General features: G+C 33.0%; 2 protein-coding genes across 2 annotated transcripts in view; one reads left to right on the forward strand and one right to left on the reverse strand.

Annotated features, from left to right (window-relative positions):
• Window positions 1-13,233, reverse strand: part of LOC143667402 (phospholipid-transporting ATPase ABCA3-like) — a 182,793-nt gene that overhangs the window by 22,495 nt on the left and 147,065 nt on the right. The window contains exons 23-24 of the mRNA XM_077141590.1: window positions 11,387-11,560; window positions 3,258-3,436 (exon numbers count right to left, since the gene is read on the reverse strand). Of these exons, the coding sequence (XP_076997705.1) occupies window positions 3,258-3,436; window positions 11,387-11,560 (353 nt within the window). The remainder of the gene's footprint in view (window positions 1-3,257; window positions 3,437-11,386; window positions 11,561-13,233) is intronic.
• The window catches only part of LOC143667403 (uncharacterized), a 93,636-nt gene that overhangs the window by 21,336 nt on the left and 59,067 nt on the right, over window positions 1-13,233 (forward strand). The window lies entirely within an intron of this gene.

Raw genomic sequence — 13,233 nt, forward strand, 5'->3', positions numbered from 1 at the left:
AATCATGTAATTATAAAAAACAGTATAAATTCACATTTCTTTTATGAACCAACAAATATATACAACATTTTTTATGTAATTGCATTGTTGGGCCTATAACACATAGAAATGTGATTTATTTGCCAACAGCAGAACAAAGGATGTGAGTAGAAGCAAAGTGGTATTGGAATAAGGAAAGGCACTAGATGACAACACTAATCTACATGAATAAATCAAGAAAAGCAGAAATGGGAAATCAGAAGGCTCATATAACAAAGCCTATAAATATATACATGCTTTCCTAGCTTCCCCTAGCTTCTTTAAAAGAGGAAATATTATATAATGTAACAATTATAACAATGTATTATAGAGTTGGCAGTATATAGATGTATAACAATAATAGCACAAAGGGGAAAGAGAATAGAGATATATAAGAATAGCTTTTCTGTATCTCACTGGAATTAAGTTACCACAAACCTGAGGTAGATTCTGGTAAGATGTATTTGGTAAGCACTAGACCAACCAGCAAGGAAATAGCTAAAAATATATAGTGAAAAATCATTAAAGGAATTAAAATATTACATTATAAAAACTTCACTTAATGCAAAAGAGAGCAGAAAATGATGAAGAGAAGAACAAAAGATATGACACATAGGAAAAAAAGTAAAATTTAGACACGTATTCAACCACGTCAATAATAACATTAAATGTGAATAGATTAAATGATTCATTCAAAAGGGAGAGTGGATAAAAAAGGATCCAACTGTATGCTTTCTACAAGTGACTCACTTTAGACTCAAAGACACAACTAAATTGAAAATACATGCATGGAGAAGGTATGTCATGGAAGCATCAACCAAAAGAACGCTTGGTGACACTAATTTTGGATAAAATAATATTGGCACTACTAATTTGAGATAATATAGATTTTTAGACAAAAAGATGTTACCAGGGATAAAGATGGACAATATGGTGGATAGAATTATGCACCCCCTCAAAAGACATGTTCTTAATTAATATTAATATTTGCATTTTTAGAATTTTAAAAATGACAAAAATGAAGGGAGGAAAAGACAATTCAACAATAAGAGCTGGAGACTTCAATAATTAATCGAACAACCAAACAGAAAACTTTAACAACACAATAAACCAACTATTCCTAATAGATATCTATGAAAGACTCTACTCAACAACAGCAAATTGGGCATTTCTCTCAAATGCTGGAAACTAAAGATAAGAGAAACTCTTGAAAGTAGCCAAAGAAGAGCAACATATCACACACTAGAGAACAAACACGTTAAATTACTGCTGATTTCTCATTTGCATTAAGGGAGGCCAGAAGACATTGAAATGACATTGTTAGAATGCTTAATGAAAGAAAGAAAGAAAATCTATCAACTCATATTTCTAAGAAAGCAAAAGTGTCTTTAAAGAATGAAGGTAAATTAAAATATTTTTGGATAAAAGGAAACTAAGAATTATTCTCCTGCTAGATTTTCAATAAAATGAATCATTTTATTGCTTAAGAAAGTTTTCAGTCTAAAGGGAAATGAAAACAGAGGGAATCTCATACTCAAGAAAGAATGAATAAAATCAGAAATGCTAAATGTCTAGATGAACATTTTTCTCTTAATTTCTTTAAAATATGTATGATGTTTTAAAGCAAAATTATAGCATTTTGCGTGGTTAAAATGTATGACATGAAACCCATATTATAGCTATAGTAAACCACACTATAGCTATGTTGTAAAAAAAACATTGAGGGAAGGGAATAGACATTTATGGTTTCATGTTTTCTACATTTTACAGTATTAACTCTAAATATACCATGTTAGGTTGTGTATATTTTTTTAAACCCTTGAGCAACCACTAAAGACAGTGCAAAGTGGTATAGCTAAAAAATCAATAAAGAAATTAAAATAAAAAAAGAAAGGCAGGAAAAGGGAAGCAAAGAAATAAAAAAACCAGACAGAATAAATGGAAAACAGGAAATATGACAGACAGATGGAAATCCCAAACCATTAATAATGGACTAAAATCTCCAGTTGAAAAGTCAGAAATTATCAGAATGGGTAGAGGCAAGACCTAACTATATGCTGTTTACAAAGAGACACTTTAAGTAAATGTCTTAGAAGGCTGAAAGTAAGTTGATGAAAATAGTAAGCATGTGTAAAAAGTAAGCACAAATAGACAGGAGATGCCACATATCAGATGAAACAGACTTCAAGATAAAGAATATAGCCAGAGATACAGGGTAAAACTTCATGATTATAAAAGAGTCATCAGGTAGGCATTACAATAATAAATGTTCCTGCACTTAAAGGTAGAGATTCAAATTACTTGAAGAAACAATAGGCAAAATTAAAGAGAGAAATAAATAAATCCACAATCACGATTGGAGACTTTAACATCTCTTTCTCAGTGATTAATAGATAAACCTGACAAAAATATCAGTGAAGACTAGATGATCTGAATAACACTATCAACAATCATAACTAAATTGATATAGACTATTAAAACCAGCAAATGCAAAATACACATTTATTTCAAGTGCAAATGTACAGATTGTTACCATACTGTTACCCAGATTGACCGTATGCTGAGCCATAGAACAAGTATTGGTGGATTTAAGAGGACTGAAATCATCCAGAGTAGGTTCTTTGAGCACAAAGAAATTAAATTAGAACTCAATAACAATAACTTATCTAGAAAATTCCCACATATTTGGAAATTAATCTGCCCACCTCTAAATAATCCCTGTATCAAAGAAGAAATATGGGAATTTAGAAGATATTCTGAACATTTGAATGGTGATAAAAATACAATAATTCAAAATTTGTGGGATACAGCATGAGCACTGCTTATATAGAAGTGTTTAATTTTAAATGCTTTAATTAGAAAAGAAGAAAAATCTAAAAGCAGTGACTAAGGCTTTCCATTAGGAAATTAGAAGAAAGGAGAAAAATAAACCAAAAGGAAGTAGGAAAAAAAAGGAAATTATAAATACAAGACCCAAAATCAATGAAACAGAAAGTAATCAACAGGAGAAAAAAAATAAGCCAAAAATTGGTTCTTTGAAATTATCAACATAATAAATGCAGTTTACTGTAGGTAAAGTATACCTCTATAAAGTTTATTTAAAAATGCTTTCTTAGGGACATATATTGATTTTTCTTTTATTCAGTAACAGAAGTAATGATTTGTTGAAACATACTTGGTTTAGGCCTAATGATTTGTTCTCTTAGAGTTGTTCTTAAGGTCCAGGCTTAATTACTCACCTTTCTGAATTTCTTGAAGATTGCAAAGTAGACATATTGATTGAAAAATGTACATAACCTCCACAAACTGATCTCTCTAAGGAAAATCAAGAGTAGGAAAATAAAGCCTGTAATACCCATCATCGCCAAATACCTTCCGATCATTTTCTCTTCCAAAGTAAAAACATTCTTCTTAGTATCTAAGAATGGCAAAAAAGAGAGATAATCTTGCTGTAGAACATTGACACCATAAGCAAGGTCTAAGAAAACAACAAATAGGAAGAAATATGAGATAAAAAGGAATTTTAGGCTAAACTGAGATAAGTAAAACATTTAGAATGTAAGAAGTGATTATCCTACCATTAAAAAAAATCATTTGAAAATGAATTCTGAAGGCTGACCTTCATGAACAGAATATATGGTAATCAAATAAGCATATGAATAATAACATATTTATATGTTGAATCATTCTTGCATTCCATGTGACTATGTCCACACTCCTTTCAGAGGGGTGAAATCTTACATTGATAATTGAGAGATTGTTTTAAAGTGAAAATGCAATTGGGAAATAGAACACCTTATCATTTCAACAATGTAAAAGTGATCATTAATTGATGCTTTTTGAACTTTCTTATAAAGAAAATTCCCAATAAAAGGCACATTACTCCAGATAGAAAAAAATTATGCACAAGTATACGGAAATTAAACTACACACTCTTAAATAACTAGTGGGTTAAAGAAAAAATCATGAGTGAAATTAGAAAATATTTTGAAACAAATGAAAAGGAAAACATAAAATACAAAAATATAAGGCTGTAGTAAAGTCAATTCTCAGAGGGAAATTTATAGCTATGAATGCCTACATTAAAAAAGAAGAAAGATCTGGAATCAATAACCTAACTCCATATCTGGAGAAACCAGGAACTAAGAACAAACTAGACCTAAAGTTATCAGAAGGAAAGAAATAGAAAAAATATTGAACAGAGATAAATGAAAAGGAATAGAAAACAATTGGGTGAACCAATGAAATCATAAGTTGATTATTTGATAAAATTGACAAACATTTGGCTAATTTGGAAAAAAGAGAGAAGGTGTAAAGAGATGCAAAATGAAATGGGTGAAAAAAATGAAATGGGTGGCATTAATACTGATGCTGAAGAAAATAAATGGATTTTAGGAGAATAATATGAACAATTGAATTAGAACAAGTTACATAATCTACAGGGAATGGACAAATTCCTAGAAACACAATATTTACCTAAATAAGCTCAAGAAGAAATATGAAACTTGTTACTGACCTATAACAAGTAAAGACTTTGAATTCATAAGGATAAACCTCACAATGAAGAAAAGCTAAGGGCCAGACAGCTTCATTGGTGAATTCTACTAAACATTCAAAGAAAAATTAACACCAATGCTCAAACTCTTCCAAGAAATTGAAGAGTAGGGAACTTCGTAATTCATTCTGCGACGACACCATAACTTTAATACCAAAGCCAGATAGAGAATCTACAGATTCAATACCATATCTTTCAAAATCCCAGCAGCTGTTTTTTCCCGTTTAAAATTTTTTTTATTTTTAACTTTTTAATTGTACAATAAACAATATACAAACCAAAGAAAGAAAAAAAGCAATAGTTTCAAAACACTCTTCAGCAAAGTAGTTAGTTATAGGACAGATCCCAGAGTTTGTCATGGGCTGCCATACCATGATTTGAGATTTTTCCTTTTAGCTGCTCCAGGACATTGGAGGCTAGAAGGAATAAATATGTCTTTATCATCACAATCGACGTTTTTTCTTTTTTGTATACACAAAAGCAATAAATTTCAAAGCACAGCATAACAATTATTTGAAGAACAGGTTTCAGAGTTGGTATGGGTTACAATTCCAGAATTTTAGGTTTTTACTTCTAGCTGCTCTAAGCTTCTGGAGACTAAAAGAAATATCAATATGATAATTCAGCAATCATACTAATTTGTTAAACCTTACCTTCTCTGTGTAAGTCCACCATCACCTTTGATCTGTCTATCCCATTCTTCAGGGGTATTTCAGTTATGCCCATCCTTACTTTTTCATGTTGGAAGGAACTGTCATTAATATGAGGTAGGGAGATGGAATTAGCTGATGTTCTGGAGAGGCTGGCTCCTCTAGGTTTCAGGACTCATCTTGTCCAGGGACACATCTTGAGATTGTAGGTTTCTGGAAAGTTACCCTAGTGCACGGAACCTTTCTAGAATCTTATATATTTTCCTAAGGGTTCATGAGGATTGGCTGGAATGGTTTTGGTTGGGGTTTGACAAGTTATGATAGGTAGCAATGTCTAACTGAAGCCTGTGTAAGAGTAACCTCCAGAGTAGCCTCTCAACTCTATTTGAACTCTCTCAGACACTGATACCTTATTTGTTACACTTCTTTTCCCCGTTTTGGTCAGGATGGCATTGTTGATCCCACAGTGCCAGGGCCACTCATCCCTGGGAGTCATCTCCCATGCTGCCAGGGAGACTTTCACCCCTGAATGTCATGTCCCACGTGGGGGGAGAGGTGCAATGATTTCACTTGCAGAGCTGAACTTAGAAAGAGTGAGGCTACATCTGAGCAACAAAAGAGGTCCTCCAGAAGTAATGCTTAGGCATACCTATAGGTAGGCTAAGCTTCTCCGCTGCATACATAAACTTCACAAGAGTAAGCCTCAAGATCAAGGGCTTGGCCTATTAATTTGAGTGTCCCTAATGTTTGACATAGTATCATGGGTTTCCCCAGTGGTAAAGTTTAATAGTTCCATATTTTTCTCCCATCCCTCAAGGGGCTTTGTCAATACTTTTTGATTTTTGGCTTAATATATTCTAGGATGATCCAGGCATTATATTAAGTTATAAAGGATTAAAGGCCCTCATTCTTATTCTGGGCCCCCTGTGTTTCTTCCTTAAATGAGCTATCCAGACAGGTTGAGTTAGATTATGCGCTACAGAAAATTTAGATTCCAGATGAAATAAACCTTTCTTCCTTTGGTCTCAAAGAGCATGTGAGGTTCTAAAATTTAGACAATGTCTTCCTTACCCCTGTGTTCTGAATTACCTTAATGCCAACATGATCAGCTTCATTTTTATCTCTAAATACCAGGTTATACATACACAAAAGTCTTTCAAAATCCAGAAATAATAATTACCACTCCAGATTACATGTGACTGCTATAAGAGCTTACAATCTAGGCCCCTGTTTTCTTATAAGGATTTTCTAAAGGAGACAAGACAATATTTTCTGTTTTGTCTCTGGCTTATTTTACCTCACCAAATGTCCCACAGGTTTTTCAACAATGTTGCATGTCTCACAACTTCATTCCTTTTTGTAGCAACACAGTATTCAATCATATGTATACACTATCATTTGCCAATCTACTTCTCAGTTAGTGCATCCTTCAGTCACCTGCATTCATTAGGCATCATGTATAATGCCAAAAGTACACAGTCCATCAACAATCTCAATTTTAGATAATTTCATTGTTCCCAAGACCCAGCAGCCATTTTGCAGAAGTCAAGGAAAAAAATCCTCAAATTCATATGGAATTGCAAAGGACCCTAAGTAGCCAAGTCAGTATTGACAAAGGACAAAGTTAAAGGTTTCAGAGTTCTTAATTTCAAAAGTTGCTACAAAGCCTCAGTAATCAACACAATGTGTTGTTGATACAAAGATAGACATATAGGCCAATACAATATTATTCTCAGTTCAGAAATAAACCCATAAATATATGGTCAAGTGATTTTCAATAAGCATGCCTGGTATATTAATTGGGGAAAAAAGAATCTCTTCAACAACTGGTGCTGGGAAAACTGAATATTCACATGCAAAAGAATGAAGTTGGACCCCCTACCTCACACCATAGATTTAGGACATAAATATAAGAGCTGAAACCACAGAATTCTAGAAGAAATTATAGGAGGAAGTCTTTGTAACCTTGTATTTGGCATTGGTTTCTTAGATTTGACACTAATAGCACAAGCAACAAAAGAAAAAATAGATAAAGTGGATATCAAAATCAAAACCTTTGTACATCAAAGGACACTATCAAGAAAGTGAAAAAATCTACAGAATGAGAGAAAATAATTGCTAACTTTATATTTGATAAGGACTTAATATCCAGACTATATAAAGAACTGCTGCAACTCAACAAAAAAGAAAAATATCTCAATTTAAAAATAGGCAAGGGGGAGGGCAATGGTGGCTCAGTGGCAGAGTTCTCGCCTGCCGTGCTGGAGACCTGGGTTTGATTCCTGGTGCCTGCCCAAGCAAAAAAAAAAAAGAAAGAAAAGAAAAAAAAGAAGAAAAGAAAAATAGGCAAAGGACTTGAATAAACATTCCTCCAAAGAAGGTATACAAATGGCCAATAAGCATATGAAAAGATGCTCAACATCATTGGTCATCAGAGAAATGCAAATAAGACCACAACGAGTTACCACTTTACACTCATTAGGATGGTTCTATTAAAAATAGAAAATAAACAGTGTTGGCTAGTATGTGGAGAAATAGGAACCCTTCTACATTGTTTGTCGCATTGTACGATAGTGCAGCAATTGTGGTCATCGGTTTTGCAGTTCTTCAGAATTCGAAAATAGAATTACCATGTTACCCAACAAATCCACTTCTTGGTGTATACTGAAAAGAATTGAAAGCTGGAACTCAAATAAATATTTGTACATCAATGTTTACAGTAGCATTATTCCCATATAACCTAAAGGCAGAAGCATCCCAAGTGTCCACAGATGGATGAATGGATAAACAAAATATGGTATATTCACACAAAGGAATACCATTCACTTATAAGAAGGAATGAAGTTCTGATGTATGCTACAACATGGATGAATCCTGAATATACCATGTTAAATGAAAAAAGCCAGACACAAAAAGACAAATAATACCACTTTTGTGAAAATCTTAGAAAAAGCGAATCTCTAGAGACAGATAGCAGATTATAGGTTACCAGGGGTTGGGCATGGAAGGAAGAGGGAATTATTAATGGGTGCAGAGTTTCTGTTTGAAATGATGGAAAATTTGGGAAAAATAGTATGTGGTTGGTGGAAGCACAATTTGTGAATCAAATTAATACAAATGAATTATACTCTTGAAAATGGAAATTTTGAGTTGTACATATAACAAGTTTTAAAAAGTTTGTGTTAATAGAAGTATTTATAATAGCCATTATATGTAAGCAACCCAAACGTCAGTCAGCATTAGAAAGGATAAATGAATTGCATATCCAAAAAATGGAATACTATACAGGAATGCGAATTTGTGAAACTAGTGCTACATTTAACTCACAAATATATTGTTAAGCAAAAAGAACACAAAAACATGCAAAAATACATAGTATTATTCCCTTTAAAAAGGTTACATTATGCTAATCTATGGTGTAGATGTCAGAACAGGAGATTTTTGGGGGAAAGACCAGGTGGGGCTGGGAGAGGCCATAGAGTGTGTTTCTGGAATGCTGGTAATATTTTATTTCTTGATCTCAGATGAGCTCTTATGGTTAGGTTCAGTGTGTGTGAATTCATTGTACTATACAGTTAAAACATTTGCATTTTTCCGTATAGGTTACATTTTATTTTCTATCTCAATACCCTATTTATTTCTTCATTTATTTGCTTTATAACATCACCGTCACTGGAATATGAATGGAAGTAAGTCAAGAAACTTTTGTTTAGCTTACAACCATATCAGAGCATCAATTACCATACCTGACATGTAGTAAGTGCTCAATAAACACTTAGTGACTGAGTAAAAGGATCACTTGAATTTTTTGAGAGAACCAACAACAGAGAAGAAAAGGACCTAGATGAACAAAGAAAGCACCTCTTTTTGGAATAAGAGAGGATAACCCAGGCAATTGAATACATTTTTAAAGTCTATTCTGATTTGTATACTCTGAGAAATCCAAGAAGGCATCACATTTAAAAGCAAGAACAAGTTAGCTATTAGTTAACATGAATAATCTGAGAATTAAGATTTCTCTGATATTAAATATCATTTAATACCATATTGCAAAAGAAATCAATACAAAGACTGGGAAATGATAGCGAAGAAAAAGTTGAACAGCCAGATAATAGGAGAGCAAAGTTAAGCAATTCTAAAGGAATATTAAATTCCTTTAATTTAATTTAATTCCCCTCAGCATGAGGGGTCCAGAGACTTCAGATTGAAATTGCCCAACAAATCTAAATACTAAGAATGTCTATGGCAAAATTTCACAACACCAAGGGAAAAAGGAAACTCTTGGAAGTTTTCAGAAGAAATAAAGTGGCTACCTAAAAAGAAATAGGAATCAGATTAACATAAAAGTCCTTAGTACTCAGCCGAGTAGTTAATTATAAAATTTCATAATATCAGGAACAACCACAGAATAAATAATTCACTTTTAAAGCAGTGAAATTCAGTACAGCATAAAACATATGAGTAGAATCTCTAAAAGTTATGACAGCTATTATTGTTTTTACATTTTTAAACAATATATATTGCTATTACTTGTTATTAATATATTACCTTTTACTTTCTTACATTGAAAGATAAATGACCTAATTCTTTTGTACTCTTGTTTCTCTCTCATATAATTACATTGCTTATAAAAATATCCTCTACTCCTCAAATTACATTGCTTATAAAAATATCCTCTACTCCTCACATTTACCTTTGGTCTTATGCCTGTATTTATTATTCCATCAAATGTATAGAACATCTCTTAACTACTTTCATGTTGTCAAAGCTGTTACCATTAAATTTTTAATAGCCAAAAATCAAATTGTCTTCTCTGTCTATAATTGATACCCGAATTTTAAAACCAATAAATAGCATTTACATTATTGTGACCATGTAAATACTGTTGATTGCAGAGTTTAGTGTTAAAATAACTTTGCCACCTAAATATGAATGTTCAAATGGTTTCTTCTTTACGCTATACTCAAAAGCAAAACATATTTAGTTTACTTAATGATGGAGTACACCTTGTTTTAATGTTACCGCCTCCCACTTACTCACCCCTTGCCTAGACTTCTAAGGACTTGTTAAGAAAAGAAACATGGTTTCTTATTCATCTGGCACATTATTTAGCTTGAATTTCATGTGTGAGGCACTGTGCCAGGCAATGAAAAATACCAAAGTAGTCCCTGCTTCTATGGATATTCAACCATATAATGACATGTTTTTGTCACTAGATTTTACGTGAAATCTTTGTCATTTTTTCTACCTCAATCCATTCCTTAAAATTGACCGACTATATAGTTACAGCTATTTGACTACTGAGCTGCCCCTTGAGATCATTAACTATCGTTTAAGGGAGGACCTAGCTTTTTAAGTACTCTTTGCATATCTCACTTTTACCACAAATATTTTCAAAACTATCTAATAAACGACACAGTGCCATCATATCTAAAGTAAACATGAAAATTTACCCCCTTCTTTTTCTATGAATCTGCAGAACTATTTTTCTTTTTTTGCTTTCATTTCTGATTCTTTTCTCCATTATATTGCTTTCATCACCCAAATCACTCCTTCCTACCTTTACTTATTTATTCAATGAAAATTTGAGTCTCTCCTATGTGCCAGATCCTATGTTAGGCACTAGAGAATGGATTTTGTCTATTCCTTAATAACTTGTGGGCGGGTGAGTGTGGGTGATTATGGGTGGTGGTGGTAGGGATACCAAAAGTAAATACAATAGTGCTACGATACCAATCCTTCCCCTGGAGGTTCTTCCCCAAAGAGAAAAATTCATTTTGTAATGAAAGAACCTAAGTTTTGACTCTCCATTCTGGCCCATATATGCTGTGTGACATAAGTAAGGCACATAGTTTCCCCAAAATGAGTATAACATGTATCTTGAGGAGTTGTGGTAAAGATTTAAAATAATGCATGTAAAGCTACTAGGTGTTTGATTATGAGTAGTTCTTACTCTACATCTGATGACTACTTTAAATTTACCTTGGGTTTGCTTTTAAAGCTTCATTATATTTACAGAGATTTTTCATAGCCTTGTAAAATGACTTATGTACTGAACATATGGCCTTACTTTCCTTAGAAGGAAGGGCTAATTTCCCTTATCTTCCATGGGCTGAGCCTGAGGCTAATTCCAGAGACATATAGGGACCCCCAAAGTACTTACTTTCTTTACTACAATTTAAGTAGACCGGCGGATGTCTTAGGTTGTGGCACAATATCTTATTCTGGTAGATGTTAGTATATTCACTGATGCACTTTGCAAGGTTGTAATTGGGAAGCAGCCGTAACAAATTAAGTATGAAGGTTCTAGAGGCATTTGACAGTCTGTGTCCTGTTTCTAAAAAAGATGATAAGATTAGGTTTCATTATAGAAAATGAACCACACCCAGGACAACAAACGCCCCCAAGAGAATAAAACCAAACTCAGGGAATTAAAAATCAGATGATTATATTGGAATTTAGTTCCAGTTGATAGCCAGTGACACAATTTGTGTTGTTAATTGCAGAATTCTGAAAAGTTCTTTTTGTGAAGTAGGTGTCCATATATGTTTTCCTGACACCTGACAAGAACTGGAAACCACTACTGGTTATTTTTCATATCTCTAATCCCAATTGATCAACTGGAGAGCCACATAGAGATAGGAGAATAGAGCTTAGCTTTCAATGGTAAGGAACAGATAGGGAAAATTTCTCCTTTCTTCGAGACCAGAAAATGTTCAAAGAAACAAACTGATGTCTCTCTAAAGAATGAACTGAATATGAGTAATTGGTGATTAGATTCCTGGAAATATGAACATGTTTAGTTTTTGAATTGCCATTGTAGAATTCTGATATTGAGCTCATATGTGGTGGAGAGATAAAAGGCTAGTTTAAGCAAAAACTTCTTTTAGTTTTGAGGAGAGATGGCCAAGAATTAAAACCTGACGTGTCAAAGCCATGGCAATTCTGTCCTTAGCATATCTTAACTTGATAATGAGACAAATAATAGATCCAGAGTGAAGAATTTGGAATATTGGCCATATGAATAGTTGCTAAAAAAAAGCAATAGGCTTATTAAATAGACTAGCATTGTCCAATAGGACTTTTCATGATTATGGAAACGCTTTACAGCTGCATTATTCAATATGTACATGTAGCTATTGAGCACTTGAAATGTGACTAGGATTACTAGGGAACTGAGTTTCAAATTTTAATTTTGATTAATTTAAATTTAAATCTAGATAGGCAAATGTGATCAATGAGTACTAATTGGACTGCATAGGTATGGTCTAGTAACTTTTGGCATTTTCTTGTATCTTCTCATTTCCAAAAAGAAGAGAAAAATCTCTCAAAGTGAGGAAAAGAAACACTATATCTTATCTGACAAATGAAAAAAAAAAAAGCGTCCTTAGGGATGTCACGATAAAAATTGACAAAATGTGTGTTAAAATATTTGTTAGTCAGTTTAGCATAGACTCTGACCATTCAGAATAGGCTTCTGCCCACCTAAGTTGGACACAAACTGTACAATGGGTGTGGGCATCTTGGTGTACACTGGTAGAATTTCAGTTCTTACTATAGATTCTGAAGAAGGCTGCTTTGATATCTGCTCTTTTGGCTTGCTCAGCATCCATTCTCCATACTTCTGGTAACCGTTTCTCATATTTTATAGCATTTTTGAATAATGGTAGTTTCATTTCCAGTGTGTATATGTTTTATTTATTTTTCTATATTACAAAACTGATCAGGACCTACTGTGTAATGTTAAATAGAAGTTGGGATCTAGGTTTTAAAAGGAAATGCTTTTAATGAGTCACCAATTTGTATTATATTTGCTATAGATTTTGGTATACATAGACATATGTCCTTTTTAAACTTGGGCAAGTTTTTTCTTCCTAATCCTAGTTCACTAAGAAATTTTATCATGTATCTTATTGATTTATGCATCTTCCTAGATTCAGTTTGCTAAAATTCTGCTTAGAAATTTTGAATCATATACTTATGGATGAGATTGGTTTGTGATGGTATTTC

Source organism: Tamandua tetradactyla, chromosome 23 (genome assembly GCF_023851605.1).
Source record: "Tamandua tetradactyla isolate mTamTet1 chromosome 23, mTamTet1.pri, whole genome shotgun sequence".
Classification (NCBI taxonomy): Eukaryota; Metazoa; Chordata; class Mammalia; order Pilosa; family Myrmecophagidae; genus Tamandua; species Tamandua tetradactyla.